Genomic DNA, 20,204 nt, shown 5'->3' with positions numbered 1-20,204 from the left:
GTGGCTTTTGTAATAATGATTTTAGTCCATTCTTTCCCCTTAACTCAATATCGGATCTAATAATGGTGAAGATGTTGGAGTTCAATTTGTTTTTCTCAGCAGTGAGCTAGCATGGGTGGGCTGAATGGCTTCCTCTGGTGCAGCTAGTCAGATAGTAAGTTATGCATGCACAGTTACCCCTGAAATTTGGTTTCTGTTATTCAACACGTCAATTTCCATTTCCTCAGCTAAGTTCTTCCCCATGATCATGTGAGTTCCCCCCTTGCTCTGGTCTCCTCTCACATCCAAAAGCCACGCTGGTGAATGAATGCAGCATGATCTATGCTCAATAATGTGACTGATGATGGCCAAAGTGCCATCAGCCCACTTGGGTCTATCGATCAAGATCCTACTGCAATTTTTCAACACAAAGCTTTTCACTGTACCTCGGTACACGTGACAGTAATACACCTAAACAACCATCTTCACTATCTGTAAAGCCACCCACTTTTATATCATCAGCAAATTTGCTCATCTTGCCATACATGTTCTCATCCAAATTATTGATATAGATTACAAACAGTAACGGGCCCAGCACCAAACCCTGAGGCACACGAGTCACAGGCCTCCACTCCAGTCTGAGAAGAAACCTTCCACCATCACCCTTTGCTTCATTCCATGAAGCCAATTTTCTATCCATTCAGCTATTTCTCCTTGGATCCCATGCAATCTAACCTTCCAGAGCAGCCTACTGTGCGGAACCTTGCCAAATGCTTTGCTGAAGTCCATATGTACATCTACAGCTCTGCCCTCATCCACCTTTTTGGTCACATCTTCAAAAAACTCAAGATACGTCCCACGTACAAAACTTGAAAGAAATTACTTTTTCACACTAACTGGTTAGGGTTTAAAATGCACTGCCACGGTATCATGGAAGCAGATTCAAAATGGTGCTGGAGGGGATTGTTGGGAAATGGGAGAGCTAGAATAGGATGTTTCCAGTAATGGGAGAGTCTAGAACCCAAGTGCTCAGCCTTACAGTAAAAGGATGTATCTTTAGAATGGAGATGAGAAGGAATTTCTTTAGCCAGAGGGTGGTGAATCTGGAATTATTTGCCACAGACAGCTGTGGAGGCCAAGCCATTGGATTTTTAAAGCAGAGATGAATAGCTAAGAAACATAGAAAATAGGTGCAGGAGGAAGCCATTCAGCCCTTCGAGCCAGCTCCGCCATTCATTGTGATCATGGCTGATCATCCCCAATCAATAACCCGTGCCTGCCTTCTCCCCATATCCCTTGATTCCACTAGCCCCAAGAGCTCTATCTAACTCTCTCTTAAATCCATCCAGTGGATTTGGCCTCCACTGCCCTCTGTGGCAGGGAATTCCACTTCGTGATTAGGAAGGGTGCCAAAGGTTGCAGGGAGAAGGCAGGCGAATAGGTTTGGAAGGGAAAATAGATCGGCCATGATTGAATGGTGGAGCAGAATCAGCCATGACTCAATGGGCTGAATGGCCTAATTCTGCTCCTGTGTCTTGTGGTAATAAAGCTAGTATGGAGTCATCAGGCTGAATGGTCACCTTTTGTGCTGTAATTATTTCTATGAAATAGTGTGCACTCTATTTGGAGGTTTGCAGCTTTCCAGCACGTTAGAGATAGGAATTTATGTTAGGTAGCCACAATCATCACACTGATCCATTTAAAGATCTTTTTTTAATTACATAAGCTATACACAATCAATAATAAAGTGTCCATTTATTCGACTTTCACAGAGCTAACTGGGGGTTGTGGGGGGGGGAGATTGCAACCTTCAGGTGGACCCCGCCCTGTTTCGACGAATGCAATCAGCCTGGCGTGCACGATCAAATAGAACAAGTTGTCCTACAACTTTAGGCTGTGCAGGCCATACGCAGGAAGAAGAAGACAGAGCTGACATTCCTCTGTGTACTTTGATAACACTGCCCAGGATCGTGTGGGACAAAGCAGCAGTGGTGGATGAATTCAACGGAAATGAAAGGCTGCAAATTGATACTGCACTAAGTTCTATAACTGATGCATCATCCTCTGCCGTCATCTCCAGTTGCAGTATTTACGAGTGGTTTAGTTCTTCTTTGCGAACATTACTCCTCAGTCGGTACTTTTCCCATGGATGTGGTGTTTCCATTCCAGGCATAAAGTTTAACCAGCGATAGTAATATCCTCGAAAGCCATCAATTTTTTCAAGATAAATGTTTCTCGACTTATACTGGGAAGAAAAAAAAAGATAAATCAGGTTAAGTGCATCATCAATCAATCAATCAATCAACTTTTATTGGAGTTTGTACGTTATCCCTGTGACCACGTGGGTTTTCTCATTCCAAAGTCGTATAATTGTCGGTCAATTGGCTTCTGTAAATCGTAAATTCAATCAATCATTCACTCAGGTCCTTTATCAAAGCTTGTGAATTTAAACAGTATTAACTACTCTAACAACCTCCTAACCCATATGTTCCTCTAAGAAGTGTTGGTTATAGTCTATAAAACAGCTGGAGCCAAATGCAATAAGTCATTTAGCACTCTAAAGATAATAATGCATCATTAATTTGAGACAAAACTATCCATTGCAATAATCATGATAATGTTAATATAACTATGGTGGGCTGCCAAATAATGACCAAATAATAATAAAGTAGTAGGGATATTTCATAAAAAGAACATGCCTTGTGCAGTCTCCATCTGATGTCAGTTGCATTATTTGCTGTTGCTACCTTTTATGTAACTGCCATGTTTTCTAATACACAGGACAGGGTCCTGTTGGGTGAAAGAGCACAGGACAGGCCCTTTGGCCCAACTCATCCATGCCGACCAAGATGCCCCATCTAAGCTTGTCCCATTTGCCCACATCTGGTCCGTATCCCTCTAAACCTTAGATAGCCACAAAATGCTGGAGTAACTCTGTAGGTCAGGAAGAATCTCTGGAGAAAATGGATAGGTGACTCTTCCTCCGACTGAGAAAAGGTCTCGACCCGATATGTCACCCATGCATTTCCCCAGAGATGCTGCCCGATCAGCTAAGTTATTCCAGCATTTTGTGGCCATCTTTGGAATAAACCAGCATCTGCAGTTCCTTTTTATTACATTCCCTCTAAACCTTTCTTATCCATGTACCTGTCTAAGCGATGGGTTTTCCTGTAAAAGCCATGTGGATTGGAAGAGATGAAAAGCGAGGTCCTATTTACCTGTTACCTGCAGTGACATTAAATCATTGCTACAGTAGACAAGGGATTTCTGACTTCTGGCTAAATATTCTTAGCTGAATCAGTGCAGCCAATTTTGTGTTGTGGTTCCCTGTGGGAATCTGCTGCATTTTCCTTTTCTACAATATTGCCCAACAGAAGTGCTTCATTAGTCGTATACCTGTACCTCTGTGAGATATTTTGCTGCGAATGGGTGTTTTATTAGTCTGTCACTATTCCCTTTCCAACTTAATTACCTGTAAAATCTGGAACACTGCAAAAATTAGTGAAGGCAGCAAAACGACTAAACGTAATTTCAGCAAATGCACATTAAACTCTCCGACACCTTTTGACAGCATAAGGTCAATGGGCAGACAATAAGCGAGTTCGGTATTCCGAAAAAGGCAAGGAATCATGGGATTTGTCAAAGGTCATTCGCCATAAAGAAAAAGCTGGCTGTATAAACTGTATAAATTCTTATCTTTATTCATAATTTATGTGTAAAAAATATATTTAATCTGAGGAACGGGGGTGCCAGGTTGCGGGAGAGCGGGGTGTAACAGCGAGAGAGAGTGGGAGGATGCGAGTGGGAGACGGGAGAGCGCGCTCACAGACCCGAGCCTCATCCGCAGCCAGGAACAAACACGGGTCCCCGACGCTGCAAGCGCTGACGAACCGCCACTGGACCGCCTGTATGTACACAGCTGCTCTGTTACCACCAATGTTTATGGCGAGTGACCTATGACCTGGTCACGCGCAGTCGGAATACCGAACTCGCTTATGGCCCACAATTGCACGCAGAGTTCATTTCTGGAGACGGCCACATTGCCTGTGACTCCGAGCAAAGGACTATTCAATGAACTCAGCCAATATCCACACATCTCCTGGTTACAGAATGCATAGGAGATGGTTTAGAAACAAACATTTAAAAATAACTTTTCATAAGTGATCGGAGCAGAATTAGTCCATCAGGCCCAAAGTCTACTTTGCCATTCAATCATGGCCGATCTATCTTTCCCTCTTAACCCCATCTCCTGCCTTTTCCCCCACAACCCGACACCCGTACTAATCCAGAATCTATTTAACACCAACGTAAAAATATCGACTGACTTGGCCTCCACAGCCGTCTGTGGTAATGAGTTCCACAGATTCACCACCCTCTGACTAAAGAAATTCCTCCTCATCTCCTTCCTAAAGGAACATCCTTAAATTCTGAGGCCATGACCTTTGGTCCTAGACTCTCCCACCAGTGGAAACATCCTCTCCACATCCACTCTATCCAGGCCTTTTTAAAATATGCTACAGTGTTCATCACAAACCTTGTCAATATTTGGAGGGTACTTGGCGACAAACTCCAGTTGCTTGAGGACAACTTCGTTGGGTGCCACTTGATTCTTCGCCATGTCGCGCAGGATGTTGGTAAGATACACATAGTCCAACTGCTTGGCTGCGTTATTGATCAGGGCGCTGTAGACGTTGACATTGGGGGTTACTCCAGAGAGCTGAAATAAAGTGAGAGCCTCAATGGACGCTGCACCACCCCGGCCACACACTCATTTCACTCCTGCCATCGGGAAGGCGATATAGGAACCACAGTACATGCCTCAGCTACCTCCTCCGGCAGCTCGTTCCAGGCACCCACCACCTTTTGTGTAAATAAGCTACCCCTCAGGTTCCTATTAAATCTTCGGTGGGCCAAAGGGCCCGTTTCTGTGCTATATAGTCATAGAGAAAGTCATATGGTAATACAGTGTGGAAACAGGTCCTTTGGCCCAACTCGCCCACACCGGCCAGCAATATCCCAGCTACGCTAGTCCCACTTGCATGCGCTTGATCCATAACCCTCCAAACCCGTCCTATCCATGTACCTGTCCAACTGTCCCTTAAACGATGGGATAGCCCCAGCCTCCACTACCTCCTCTGGCAGCTTGTTCCACACACCCACCACCCTCAAACGATACCCCTCGAATTCCTATTCAATCTTTTCCCCTTCACCTTGAACCTATGTCCTCTGGTCCTCGATTCCCCTACTCTGGCTAAAAGACTGTGCATCTAAATCTCCAAAGTCTAAAGTAGAGATTGTCACTGAACTGTATGCAAAGAAGAATTTCACTGTACTTAGGTGCACGTGACAATAAAGTGTGAATAATAAACGATTACCTTCATGTCTTGGAGGAGCTTCAATCCATCGCTGTCCTTTGTGCAGGCGATTGCCAGGTTGCAGAAAGTGTACATGTTTGGTGATAAGCCTCGCTCAACCAGAACAGGTAATAAAGCCTGAAGAATAAACATATCATTGGGCTGTAAAAAGGGAACAACTGCTTACTGCTTAGCGACATACTGAACAGAAACTGAGTGTAGGCCATTGGTAATGTATGTACCAGTAAAATAAAGTTGTCTTCAGGAATCTAAATTACATTTCAGACCAGCCTGGGGTCTGCTTCCTATAACAGTTGAGAATTAAATTAATTTGAACAGCTTCAGTTGAGTTTCTGTCAAGATTCAGGAGAGTTTATTGTCATGTGTCCCAGATAGAACAATGAAATCCGTGCTTTGCTTCAGCACAACAGAATATGGTAGGCATGAATATAGAACAGATCAGTGTGTCCATATACCATTATATAAATATATACGCACACACAAATGAGTAACTAAACAGATAAAGTGCAAATAAACAGATAATGGGCTATTAATGTTCACAGTTTTGTTGGAGTTGAGTTTAATAGCCGGATGACTGTGGGGAAGTAGCTATTCCTGAACCTGGTCATTGCAGTCTTCAGGCTCCTGTACCTTCTACCTGAAGGTAGCGGGCAGATGAGTGTGTGGCCAGGATGATGTGGGTCCTTGATAATGCTGCCAGCTTTTTGAGGCAGCAACTGCGATAGATCCTCTCGATGGTAGGGAGTTCAGAGCCGATGATGGACTGGGCAGTGTTTACTACTTTTTGTAGTCTTTTCCGCTCCGGCAAGGCAAGAGCCCATACCGTAAGCATGGCAATCTAAGTGAGAGTAAAACACTAAGTGCTGGAGTTACTCGGCGGGTCAGGCAGCATCTGTGGAGGGAATGGACAGGTCACGTTTTGGGTTGGGACACTTCCTCTGATTACAATGTATCTACAATTTAAATTATGGTCCAGAATGATTTTAGGCAAAAATGAAGAATGGTAAAGAAGGTTTAAGAAAGAACTACAGCTGCTGGAATAAATCAAAAGTAGACAAAAATGCTGGAGAAACTCAGCGGGTGAGGCAGCTTGATGGAGAAGAAGGAATAGGCGACGTTTTGGGTCGAGACCCATCTTCAGACAGAATTTCTTCAGAGAGTTGTGAGTCTGTGGAATTCTCTGCCGCAGAGGGTGGGGGAGGCCGGTCTCTGGATGCTTTCAAGAGAGAGCTAGAAAGGGATTTTAAAGATAGCAGAGTCAGGGGATATGGGGAGAAGGCAGGAACGGGGTACTGATTGGGGATGATCAGCCATGATCACATTGAATGGTGGTGCTGGTTCGAAGGGCCGAATGGCCTCCTCCTGCACCTATTGTCTATTGTGTTTAAGAAGGAATTGCAGATGCTGGAAAATCGAAGGTACACAAAAATGCTGGAGAAACTCAGCGGGTGCAGCAGCATCTATGGAGCGAAGGAAATGGGCAACGTTTTGGGCCGAAACCCTTCTTCAGACGAAGAAGGGTTTCCTTCTCTCCATAGATGCTGCCTCACCTGCTGAGTTTCTCCAGCATTTTTGTCTACTTTTGATTTTTTTGAAGAAGGGTTTCATCCTGAAACGTTGCCTATTTCCTTTGCTCCATAGATGCTGCTGCACCCGCTGAGTTTCTCCAGCATTTTTGTGTACCTTTGTGTACTATTGTCTATTGTCTGAGTGAACAAACAGATTGGTCAGGATGGACGTGGCCAAAGGGTGATTCAGCCTGAAGTTCTTTATGTGCGAATCTACTGCTAAAGACATAATCACTTACCTTAGCACCTTCCAGATCTCCCAACCTGCTTTTTTTCCTAATCATGGTGTTAAAGAATGAAATGTCTGGCTTCACACCACTCTCTTCCATGAGGGTGAGCAGGGAAGATTCGGACAGGCTGTTTGCTTCTACTATGTCGGCCAACAGCGTGAAGGTTTTAATATCTGGCACCACATTATCTTCCTTCATTTGATTTAGAAAACCATCCAGGTATCCGACCAGTGCCAGCCTGTCATGAGGTGCACTTGCTGTTCCCAGAGAGACGAGGTTCTTCTTGTTGACCTGGAGGTGGAGTAGATTAGGTAGATTACTTTGAGGGAACCCCTTGGTGCCTGAATCGATGAGGGGGATTTCATTCCTGGGAACAAGTTCTAAAGGTTGTTCTCCTGGTGACATTTCTTTTCCATGGCTACGTTTAGATGGGAGGTTTGGTGGTTCAGTTGGTCCTAGTGGAGTTGCATTGGCGAGCCCATCCTCAACTCCAGAGTCTTTGCGTGAGGTTAATGCAGTCCCCCGGGGCTCGCTGGAGGGTAAGCTGAACAACTGCGCTTCCAGCGAGTCCATGGTCAAAGTGTTGGGATCTTTGCCGTGTCCTGCGCGTTTCTGGACAGGACCTCGGAGCTTATGAACCTTCCTGCGCTGCTTCAGTTGCCACGTTCCACCCTCGTCGCCCAACAGTGCATGGGATGCCACCGTAGGGTTCCCAATGCCACAGTCCCTGGTAGCCCTCAGCAGTAGGTTGTAGCTCTTGGCATCGGGCCGAATGCCCTGTCTGAGCATCTCTCGCCAGATCTGCCCTGTCTGAGGGAGGGAGGGAGGGAGGGAGGGGAGGGAGGGAGGGAGGGAGGGAGGAGGGGGGGGGGGGGGAGGAGGAGGGAGAGGGAGGGAGGGAGAGAGGAGGGAGGGAGGGAGGGAGGGAGGGGAGGGAGGGAGGGAGGGGAGGGAGGGAGGGAGGGAGGGAGGGAGGGAGGGGGAGGGCCAGATCTGAGGGAGAGAGAGGGAGGGAGAGAGGAGAGGGGGAGGGAGGGAGGAGGAGAGGGGAGGGAGAGAGGGAGGAAGGGGCAGGGTGGAAGGGGGAGGGTGGAAAGGGGGAGGGAGGAAAATTAAAGAAAATAGGTGCAGGAGTAGGCCATTCGTCCCTTTGAGCCAATACCGCCACTCAATATGATCATGGCCCAACATCCATAATCAGTACCCTGTTCCTGCTTTCTCCCCCCATATCCCTTGATTCTGTTAGTCCCAAGAGCTATACCTAACTCTCTCTTGAACACAAGAAAGGCAAGCGAGTCCAACATCGAGATGTATGTTCTGATGGACGAGCCTGCGAGAACCACAATGGCAACATTGATCATACCGGGAGGAGAAAATTACAATGAAACACTAGAGTTTAAAATAGACACAAGGAACTGTAGATGCTGGAATGTTGTGTAGAGTAGCTTCGCGGTTAGGCAACATCATTGGAGGCCATGGATAAATGATTTTTCGGGACCCTTCTGTTTTGAGTTTGAGTTTAGATTAATGTCACGTGTACCGAGGTGAAAAGCTTTTGTTGCATGCTATCCAGTCAGCTGAAAGACAACACATGATTACAACCGAGCCATCCCCAGTGTACAGATACATGATAAAGGGAATAACGTTTAATGCAAGATAAAGTCCAGTAAAGACCGATCAAAGGTAGTCCGAGGCTGCCTTACAGCGGCAGCGACCTGGGTTCAATCCTGACTATGGGTGTCGTCTGTGCGGAGTTTGCACGTTACCCCTGTGACCGCGTGGGTTTTCTCCGCTTTCCGCCCACTCTCCAAAGTCGTACAACTGTCGGTCAATTGGCTTCCGTAAATCGTAAATTGTCCCGAGTGTGTAGGATAGCGTTGGTGATACGGGGGTCGCTGGTCAGTGGGAGATAGACAGAAATGCTGGAGAAACTTAGCGGGTGCAGCAGCAGCATCAATGGAGCGAAGGAAATAGGCAACGTTTCGGGCCGAAACCCTTCTTCAGACCTAAGGAAATGGGCAACTTCAGGCAACCCGTTCTTAGAGAAACCCTTCTTCAGACCTAAGGAAATAGGTAACGTTTCGGGCCGAAACCCTTTTGGGTTTCGTCCCGAAACGTTGCCTATTTCCTTCGCTCCATAGACGCTGCCGCACCCGCTGAGTTTCTCCAGCATTTTTTGTCTACCTTCGATTTTCCAGCATCTGCAGTTCCTGGTCAGTGGCAAACCCGATGTGCCGAAGGGCCTGTTTCCACGCTGTCTCTCTAAAGTCTAAAACATTTTGTGGGTGTGTGTACTTGATATTCTCAGTCGACTTCGGTAGAGGCAAGTAAATAGAAAGTAACATTTCAGGCAAGACACTGGATCAATACTCCCTCTCCATCGCAAGTGGAACTCGGCAAGTCCTTCACGCTATTTGAAGAGAGGTAAGAGCTCTCCTAACGTTCTGCCCCAGCAGAGTCCACAGCAGGTTATAACCACCAAAGCAGGATTTACTGTCCTGTGGAGTCGAGTGCTGGGGGGGGGGGGGGGGAAATCTGACGATCAGGTACTGCAAAAAGTATTTCATTGATTTTAAACCTCTCCGTGAGTCCTGTAGATGTGATGTGTTTTTGTGAAAGTAAATCCTTTCTCTCTCAGATCGATTCTTCAAGCAGCTTTTCGCTGCACTGGGCAATTACTTCGAGCCTCAACAAGTTCAGCTACATCTTTTAACGAATATTCATCGTAATGCTTTGCCTCCATCATTCGTTTCCTCGGTGGACCATGGTGTACCAGACTTGCTCACCTTTCCCTTCACGCTGTGTGACAATCTCAGCTTTGCTCGGCTCACCGCTGCGTTTATCTGCCGCATTCTCCTTTTTGAAGAATTGTTTACTGTCCATTCCTGTCGGATTTTATATCGGTTTCTTTGAATTTGGGAACGCGGTAAAAAGAGCAACGTCCACACAATGTCCGCCCATTGCCACTCGAAGCTCGAGCGGTGACATTTAGTACAATAGCACATCTGACGCAGACGTTACTCTTTCATTTTCCGGGAAACCCATTGAGATAAAAAAGGGAGTGACCTTTAGAAGACATCAGAAAAGAGAGATTAACTCTGACTTCGATAAACCCCGCTGAGACTCGACAGTACATCACCTCGCTGAGAAGAAAGAGGAGGCAGAAAATGTCTCCATCATATTGGGAATGAGCTGCCAGAGGAGGTTTGTGTTGAAGAAGGAACTGCAGATGCTGGAAGATCGAAGGTACACAAAATTGCTGAAGAAACTCAGCGAGTGCAGCAGCATCTATGGAGCGAAGGAAATAGGCGACGTTTCGGGCCGAAAACCTTCTTCAGACTGATCCTTTGTGTTTGTGTTGAGTTTAGTTGAGAGATACAGCGCGGAAACAGGCCCTTCGGCCCACCAAATCCGCTCCGACCAGCGATCCCCGCACACTAACACTATCCGACACCCACTTAGGGATAATTTACAAAATTACCAAGCCAATTAGCCTACAAACCTGTACGTCTTTGGAGTGGTGGAGGAAACCAGAGATCGAGGAGAAAACCCACGCAGGTTACAGAGAGAACGTACAAACTCCGTACAGACAGCACCCATAGTCAGGATCGAACCCAGGTCTCTGGCGCTGTGAGACAGTAACTCTACCGCTGCGCCACCGTGATTGAGACAGGAACAATAACTACATTTAAAAGGCATTTGGACAGGTACAGGGATAGGAAAGGTTCAGAGGAATATGGGCCAAACATGGGCAAGTGAGACTAACGTTGATGGTCAACGTGGGCACATGGGGCTGAGGGGCCAGTTTCCGTGCTATACGACTCTATTGGACAAAGAGGCAAGATCGGACTTCCAGCACTCCCACTTTAATTAAATGGCACAGCAAGGTGGTGCTGTTACCCTGAGCGGTGGCCTGGATCATTCAGCTCATGATTCCCCGCTGTCAGTTCCTGCAGGTTAGTCAGAGGAGTGATCAGGACTGATTTAAGTTTAGAGAGACAGCGTGGAAACAGGCCCTTCAGCCCACCAAGTCTATACCGCCCATCGATCAGCCCCTCACACACGTTCTACATAGAAACATAGAAACATAGAAACATAGAAATTAGGTGCAGGAGTAGGCCATTCGGCCTTCTTCGAGCCTGCACCGCCATTTAATATGATCATGGCTGATCATCCAACTCAGTATCCCGTACCTGCCTTCTCTCCATACCCTCTGATCCCTTTAGCCACAAGGGCCACATCTAACTCCCTCTTAAATATAGCCAAGGAACTGGCCTCAACTACCCTCTGTGGCAGAGAGTTCCAGAGATTCACCACTCTCTGTGTGAAAAAAAAGTTCTCCTCGTCTCGGTTCTAAAGGATTTCCCCCTTATCCTTAAGCTGTGACCCCTTGTCCTGGACTTCCCCAACATCGGGAACAATCTTCCTGCATCTAGCCTGTCCAACCCCTTAAGAATTTTGTACGTTTCTATAAGATCCCCTCTCAATCATCCTTTTCCCCCCCACCTACTCCCTACAGACTAGGGGTAGTTTAGAGAGGCCAATTAAGCTGCCCCTATAACAAACCTGCACGTCATTCAGTTGTGGGAGGGAACCAGAGCACCTGGAGAAAACCCATGTGGTTCCAGGGAGAACGTGCCGACTCCACACTGATGGCATGCGAGGTCAGGATCGAACCCGTGACTCTGGCGCCCTGAGGCAGCGGCTCTACCCGCTGCGCCAATGTGCCGACGCTAATAAGCTTCTTAGGAAATATCTTAAAACACACTCAGAGAGACATTGGAAGATAAATGCTGAATTGTGGAGCATTGCAAATGTTATGTGTAGTTATACAGGCTTAAAGAATATGCTTTAAAGTGTGTTTCAGGTGACTCCGGTTTCAAGAGTTAAGTCAAGAGTATTTAATTGTCATATGTACCAACAACAGACAATGAAATTCTTACTTGCAGCATCATGACAAGCCTGTAAACACAATGCACTTAGAGAATATGGAGATTTAATAAATTAATAAGCCCAATATTAGTGAGAAAAACCCCAACGTCCTTAGTGCAACAAGAGATGGTCTATAATTCCTAGTTGCGGGAAGTGTAGTCAAGTATTCAAGAGCCTGATGGTTGTTGGGAATAAGCTAACCTAAAAGCCCTGTCCCACGGTACGAGTTCATTCCAAGAGCTCTCCCTAGTATAAAAAAAATCAAACTCGTGGTAAGCACGGAGAATGAACGTAGCGGGTACGTCGGAGCTCGGGGACGTCTCTTAGCGTTAACGGCAGGTACTCGGGAAGACTCGCTAATGTCAGGTAAGCACGGGTGTTGGGTCCACTGTTGTTTGTCATGTACATCAATGATCTGGATGATGGTGTGGTAAATTGGATTAGTAAGTATGCAGATGATACTAAGATAGGTGGGGTTGCGGGTAATGAAGTAGAGTTTCAAATTCTACAGAGAGATTTATGCCAGTTGGAAGAGTGGGCTGAAAGATGGCAGATGGAGTTTAATGCTGATAAGTGTGAGGTGCTACATCTTGGCAGGACAAATCAAAATAGGACGTACATGGTAAATGGTAGGGAATTGAAGAATGTAGGTGAACAGAGGGATCTGGGAATAACTGTGCAGTTCCCTGAAAGTGGAATCTCATGTAGATAGGGTGGTAAAGAAAGCTTTTGATGTGCTGGCCTTTATAAATCATAGCATTGAGTATAGAAGTTGGGATGTAATGTTAAAATTGTACAAGGCATTGGTGAGGCCAATTCTGGGAGTATGGTGTACAATTTTGGTCGCCTAATTATAGGAAGGATGTCAACAAAATAGAGAGAGTACAGAGGAGATTTACTAGAATGTTGCCTGGGTTTCAGCAACTAAGTTACAGAGAAAGGTTGAAAAAGTTAGGGCTTTATTCTTTGGAGCGCAGAAGGTTAAGGGGGGACTTGATAGAGGTTTTTTAAATGATGAGAGGGATAGACAGAGTTGACGTGGGAAAGCTTTTCCCACTGAGAGTAGGGAAGATTCAAACAAGGGGACATGACTTGAGAATTAAGGGACTGAAGTTTAGGGGTAACATGAGGGGGGAACTTCTTTACTCAGAGAGTGGTAGCTGTGTGGAATGAGCTTCCAGTGAGGGTGGTGGAGGCAGATTCATTTTTATAATTTAAAAATAAATTGGATAGTTATATGGACGGGAAGGGAATGGAGGGTTATGGTCTGAGCGCAGGTATATGGGACTAGGGGAGATTATGTGTTCGGCACGGACTAGAAGGGTCGAGATGGCCTGTTTCCGTGCTGTAATTGTTATATGGTTATATGGTATATGGAAGACTCGTGAAGATTTTTCAACACAATGAAAAAAGTCCACGAGAGCCCCGAGTACCGACAAGTGGCCATTAACGTAAATCTCCGAGTTTGAATCAGGGCAAACTCGGGAGAACTCTTGGAATCAACTCGTACCGTGGGACAGGGCTTTTAAACCTGGTAGATTATCCTGTAAATTCCACCATGGGAGGGAACAGAAAAGAAAATGTTCTATTTACCTGTAATGAATACCTAAAGCCATTGTCGGTGTCCGTGATGCTGGCCATCATTAAAGTGCTGAATGTTTCTACATTAATCTCATGACCACTGAGAACTATTTCCTGAAATAGAAACACACAAGGCCGTTCTGGTAAGAAAGGCAGCAACACCATATGAAGTTTAACGTGCTCACCTACAACTTGTCCCAGCAGTAGTTTTTCAAAAAAATCATTTTCATTTTGTTCGAGAGATACAGTGTGGAAACAGGTCGTTCAGCCCACCCAGTCCACACTGACCAGGGGTCACCCGTAAACTACTTCAATCCTACACACTAGGAACTATTTACAGAATCCAATTAACCTACAAACCTGCACATCTTTAGTAAACCGGAGCACCCCGAGAAAACCCACGCGGTCATATGGAGAACGTACAAACTCCGTAAAGTAGTTAGGATCGAACCTGTAAGGCAGCAACTCTACCGCTGTCTGTACGGAGTTTGTACGTTCTCCCCGTGACCTGCGTGGGTTTTCTCTGGGTGCTTCGGTTTCCTCCCACACTCCAAAGACGTACATGTTTGTGGGTTAATTGGCTTCAGTAAAATTGTAAATTGTCCCTAGTGTGTGTCCCGTCATGATAGTGTTAGTGTGCGGGGATCGCTGGTCGGGGTGGACTTGGCGGGTCGAAGGGCCTGTTTCCGCACTGTATCTCCAAACTAAACTATGAATTAAACTAAAGATTTCAAGTGGCATTTTTGTGCAGGTGCTTACCCGAACCACATCAAAGCAGGCCCTGAGATTGGAGCAGATAGCGTGTGTCTTCAGCAGGGCATGGTATGCAATCAGGTTCATTTGGATATTCTTGGTCCTTAATTCTTCCCGAAGCTTTGTCGCAAACTGAAGGCCTGTATCCTTCCATGGTGACTCTGCACAAGCATTGAACAGAGCAGTATAGGTGGCTTCCGAGGGGACCAGCCCTCTTTTCTTCATCTGCAAAGAGAAATATTAATCCTTTAAAAAAAATTTACATGCCCATGTTCATACGACATAGGAACAGAATTAGGCAATTCGGCCCATTGAGTCTACTCCGCCATTCAATTATAGTTGAATGTAGGTTATCGTGTAAGAAGGAACTGCAGACGCTGGTAAAATCGAAGGTAGACACAAAATGCTGGAGAAACTCAGCGGGTGAGGCAGTATCTCTGGAAAGAAGGAATGGGCGACGTTTCAGGTCTCGATACCCGAAACATCGGCCATTCCTTTTCTCCAAAAATGCTGCCTCACCCGCTGAATTACTCCAGCATTTTGTGTGTACCATGGCTGATTTATCTTTCCCTCTGAGCCCCATTCTCCTGCCTTCTCCCCATAACCTCCGATACCTACACAAATCAAGAACCTGTCAATCTCCGCTTTTTTAAATATCCATTGACCCGACTCAAAACGTCACCTGTTCCATTCTATCCAGACATGCTGACTGAGGATATATAGTCATAGAGTGATACAGTGTGGATACAGGCCCTTCGGCCCAACTTGTCCACCCTGGCCAACATGTCCCAGCTACACTGGGCCCACCTGCCTGCGTTCAGTCCATATCCTTCCAAACCTGTCCTATCCATGTTCCTCCAGCACTTGTGTTTCACTCAAGACTCCAGCACCTGCAGTTCCTTGTGTCTCCCCTCACCTGCATCGTCTCACCTCTCTTTTTCAGCTTTCTCCCCACTCCCCCCCTATCAGTCTGAAGAAGGATCTCAACATGAAACATTGTCTGTCCATTTCTCCACCTAGATGCTGCCTGACTCGCCGAGTTACTTCAGCAGTTTGTGTTTTGAGGAGCATGAAATCTCAGATACCTAAAGTAGATATCCATATGCTTGCTCGTATTTCGAGTTTATAAGAAGCCTCACCCGCTGAGTTTCTCCAGCATTTTTTGTCTACCTTCGATTTTCCAGCATCTGCAGTTCCTTCTTAATCAGGTGTTAAGAACAGTTCATTTCCAATCCCAACGGGTCAGCGAGCATCTCTGGAGAACATGGTTGGTGCGTTTTGGGTCGGGACCCTTCTTCAAATGCTAACACTAGTCCTATAGTTGTTGAATCAGTCACCATGATAAACGGCAAAACACAAAATGCGGGAGGAACTCAGCGGTGGGGGAAAGAAAGCTGGGAGAGAGGAAAGACAAGACAGTGCAGCAGGTACTAGGTGAACACAGGTGGGGGGGGGGGGGGGGGGGTAACGATAGACGGATGGTTTGGAACGCAGGTTAGAGATTAAAGCAGAAGGCGCGAGACGGGATTGAAGAGTTACAAATTGTGAAGCCAGAGGAAGGATTGTGGGAGGAGGATGCCCAGTACAGTATCTGGTACTCACATCATTGTAGAGTTTAAAGGCCTTTTTCAGGTAACCTGCTCTTCCACATCCTCCTATCAGCACAGTGTAATTGTATTCTTCAGGACCTAGCCGCTCTTCCTTCAACATCCGGGTCTCAAATAGGTCCAACGCTTCAGCTAACTGCAAACATGAGGCACCATCGTGAGGATTATAACAATTTAGTTTAGTTTAGAGATACACGCAGTAACAGGCCCTTCGGCCCACCGAGTCCGTGCCGCCCAGCAATCCCCGCACATCAACACTACCCTACACAGACTGGGGACCATTTTTACATTTCCGCCAAGCTAAATAACCTACAGACCTGTATCTCCTTGGAGTGTGGGCGGAAACCGAAGATTTCGGGCAAAACCACGGGGAAAACGTATAAACCCCGTAGTTAGGATCGAACCCGGGTGCTGTAAGGCAGCAGCTCTACCACTACGCCACCGTGTCATGATGGGAGCAAGTGTTGGAATAAACAAATAATGTACAGACCCAGAGCTTCAGCAAACAAGCGGACAGGCCTGCACACACATGACAACAATGAATGTTTAAAGTATGTTGGCCTTTTTTGTACATTGACACAGCGGCTCAGCTGGTAGAGATTAGTTTAGTTTCGGGAAACAGGCCCATCGGCCCATCATGTCCACACCAACTATTGATCACCCGTTCACAGTGGTTCGATGTTATCCCACTTTCCCATCCAGTCTCGGGTCTGTGCCGATGCCTAGTTCAGGACAACTCTTGAAGGAAATTAAACTACCTCTGTAAATTGCCCCATGGACTTACCTTAGCCTGCACATTTGTGGCAATTCGCAGAGGCCAATTAATTTAGTTTAGTTCAGTTTGCTGTCACGTGTACCAAGGCACAGTGAAAAATCTTTTGTTGCGTGCCAACCAGTCGGTGGAGACAATACATGATTAGAATCGAACCTACAAACCTGCACGTCTTTGGGATGTGGGATAAAACCGGAGCACCCGAAGGTAACCCACTCAGTCACAGGGAGAACATGCAAACTCCGTACAGGCTGCACCCTTAGGCAGGATCGATCCAGGAAGAAACGCAGGAACCACAAATTGAGTGTAACAATGCCCTCTCTTGTAACACCATTACATTTAGTAAAACCAGGAAAAACGTGGAATAAAATTCTTGACCTTATCAGCCTTGATGAGTTTTTTACACTGTAGGAAGTACCAGTAGGTAGTGTTCCTTCGACCTTGCTTCCGGCTCACTGTCGGACGATTAACTTCTTCATCCTGATCCTCAGCTTCACCGTATCTGCAATCCGCCGTCTGGGAAGAGCTTTTGCGGAACACCCTCCTGCCAGAGTAGAATTTTCCTTGAGTTCCAAATTCCTCCGAGTTAGCTCCACTCCCAGCTGAGGCGTGTGACACTGTCCCGTCTCGCCGGGGCTTGGTCCCGCAAGCCACTTCCGTCACCACTGCTCTGAGACCTGTTGACCGTGACGGATAAACCCGTCCATCTGCAGTGTGGAGGTCCCAACTTTCTTTGGCGCATTGCGCCTTCAGCGGGCACGAGTCCCACAGGACTGATCCTGCCAAGAATGTTCAAGTGTCTGAACTGGAGACGGTTTGCTGAATGCAGAAAAAGGTGACAATGCAGGGGAATGTACCGAAGCTGCAAACATCTCGGCCAAGTCATGGTCTGCAAATTCTTCCTGTTTCAGTTTGGATTCTTCACAAGGGATATCTCTGTTGGGGTTCAAGTAAGGAGAAAAATCAATACGCGTCAAACTTTATACCTTGGAGTACAGGAGGTTCAATGGTGATCTTACTTTAGTTTAGATACAGCGTGGAAATAGGCCCTTCAGCCCATTGAGTCTGTGCTGACCAGCGATCACTCCATATAGCATTATCCTACATACTAGGGACAATTTACGGAAACAAAATTAACCTACAATCCTGCACGTCTTTTGGAACATGGTAGGAAACCGGAGCACCCGGAGAAAACCCACGCTGTCACACGGCAAACGTACAAACCCCGTACAGACAGCACCCGTAGTCAGAATTGAAAGATATGGCATGGAAACAGGCCTTTCGGCCCACCGAGGCCATGCTGACCATCCATCACACTAGTTCTATCCAGTCTTGGGCAGTCTTGACCGGTGCCCAGGTCAGGGCAATTCTTTAAGGAAATTAAACCATCTCTAGTAAATTGCCCCTTGTTCCCAACAACTCCACCATCTCCACAACTTGCCCCATAGATACACCTTGTTCCCAACAACTCTTTAACGGTATTAAAACCCTCTCTATAAACCATCACCTGCAGTTCCTTCCTACATTCTTTAAGAATATTAAACCATCTCCGTAAATTCCCCTCAGAGACGTACCTTGTTCAAAACAACTCGTTGAGGGAATTGAACCATATCTTGCAGTTCCTTCCTCCACATCTACAACTTGCCCCATAGACTAGCCTTGTCCCCATGTGCTTCCGGTGTGACTGGAGTCCCGCCCACAACGGCCGCTATTGGATCATCAGCCGAAGGGGGCGGCCGTACGTCTCAATGATTGGCCAATCCTCCTGTCCGTCACAGCAAGGCCGGTGAGTCGATCGCCGAGCAATCGATATCTCACCACTAAATATCTATGGATGGGTTACAAAAAGACAAAAACAACTTGTAAATGTATTTTCCACAGTAAATATTAAAGCCACAGCACTGGGTGTGTGTTAAAAACAAGTTTTAGAAATGACAGAGTGTGTTCTAACAATATAGTTCATCCAAGTCCAAGTTTTCACACAGAGAGTGGTGAAGCTCTGGAACTCTATGCCACAGAGGGTAGTTGAGGCCAGTTCATTGGCTATATTTAAGAGGGAGTTAGATGTGGCCCTTGTGGCCAAGGGGATTAGGGGGTATTGAGAGAAGGCAGGTACAGGATACTGAGTTGGATGATCAGCCATGATCATATTGAATGGCGGTGCAGCTCGAAGGGCACAATGGCCTACTCCTGCACCTAATTCTACAATTTATGTTTCCAATGTTGTGGAATTATCTTCTGTGGTGCTCATTGGACTGAATTAATGAATTTAGTTTAGTTTAGTTTAGAGATACAGAGTAGAAATAGGCCCTTCAGCCCACTGAGTCCCTGCCGATCACACACGAGGGACAATTTACAATTTTACCAAGCCAATTAACCGACAAACCTCTACGTCTTTGGAGTGAGAGAGGGAACCGGAGCACCCGGAGAAAAGTCACGTGGTCAAGGGGAGAACGTACAAACTCCGTACAGACAGCGCCCGTAGTCAGGATCAACCCTGAGTCCCTGGTGCTGTAAGGCAGCAACTCTACTGCTGCGCCACAGTACCACCCCATTGAATGATACTTTAATATCACATGAGACACGTCACAGTGAAATTCTTTGTTTTGCTTTCACAAATATGCAAAGAGTCGCCACATATAGGGGGCTTTTTACGTTAGTGTTGACTAGGACAAGTACTGACAAAATATCCTTTATAAGTAAACACTCAACGAACAGCAGCAACCGATACAATAATGTAAGAAAAGTTATCTTACATGGAACAAATTGTTCTTAAGTACCCTTTCATTCATGTGGACATCTCTTCCACGACTAGTTAACTCCCAGAACACATCTCTGAAACCCTCTGAGGGATTTGAAGCGTTGTTCCCATAAATTATACATTATTGCTCCCAATATCTTCTATACCTTCTGTAACATGGCTTGCACTATTCTGTCTGTTAAAATCACTACCATATATAAATGGAGAAAACATTTACTGAGCATTTACAATGTAGTCTGCATTGCGTTTTAATAAATAAATATAGTTAATCTATTTTAAATGTTCTGAGTCCCTTTGACCTTCTCCAGCAGTGTGTTTTTTTTTGTAAACCAGGATTTGCAGTTCTTTATATCTACCAAAAGGTGGTCTGCATTTTTCCCTCCACATATACTACTTCACCTGTTAAGATGAACTTTACGTTTTAGGAATGTCCATTCCTTCTGCAGTTGCAGCCTGTCTTGCTGAGTTACTCCAGCACTTTGTGTGTTTTGCTCAAGATTCTAGCATCTGCAGTTTCTCACACACACAAGGTTCATCTACAGTTACTTGGAGTCACAACTTTCATCTGCAGATCCTTGGAATCACAAGGATTTCCTTGTAGACAGACAGTCTATCTGAGGATCCTTGGAGTCACAAGGTTCACCTG

At 46.0% G+C, this 20,204-nt stretch overlaps 1 protein-coding gene across 1 annotated transcript; it reads right to left on the bottom strand.

Annotated features, from left to right (window-relative positions):
* Positions 1 to 1,681: 1,681 nt before the first annotated feature.
* ptcd1 (pentatricopeptide repeat domain 1) lies at positions 1,682 to 18,509 on the bottom strand. Its single transcript, XM_055651078.1, is given in 10 exon segments — positions 1,682 to 2,224; positions 4,514 to 4,696; positions 5,355 to 5,471; positions 7,162 to 7,953; positions 13,678 to 13,779; positions 14,425 to 14,643; positions 16,021 to 16,161; positions 17,176 to 17,418; positions 17,420 to 17,733; positions 18,372 to 18,509. Coding segments are annotated over 9 exon segments (2,217 nt in total). The 5' UTR covers positions 17,684 to 17,733; positions 18,372 to 18,509; the 3' UTR covers positions 1,682 to 2,068.
* Positions 18,510 to 20,204: the final 1,695 nt, after the last annotated feature.

The sequence above is a fragment of the Leucoraja erinacea genome, chromosome 20, assembly GCF_028641065.1.
Source record: "Leucoraja erinacea ecotype New England chromosome 20, Leri_hhj_1, whole genome shotgun sequence".
Classification (NCBI taxonomy): Eukaryota; Metazoa; Chordata; class Chondrichthyes; order Rajiformes; family Rajidae; genus Leucoraja; species Leucoraja erinaceus.
Note: the sequence above shows the minus strand (reverse complement) of the source record. Positions and strands in the feature narration are given on the sequence as shown.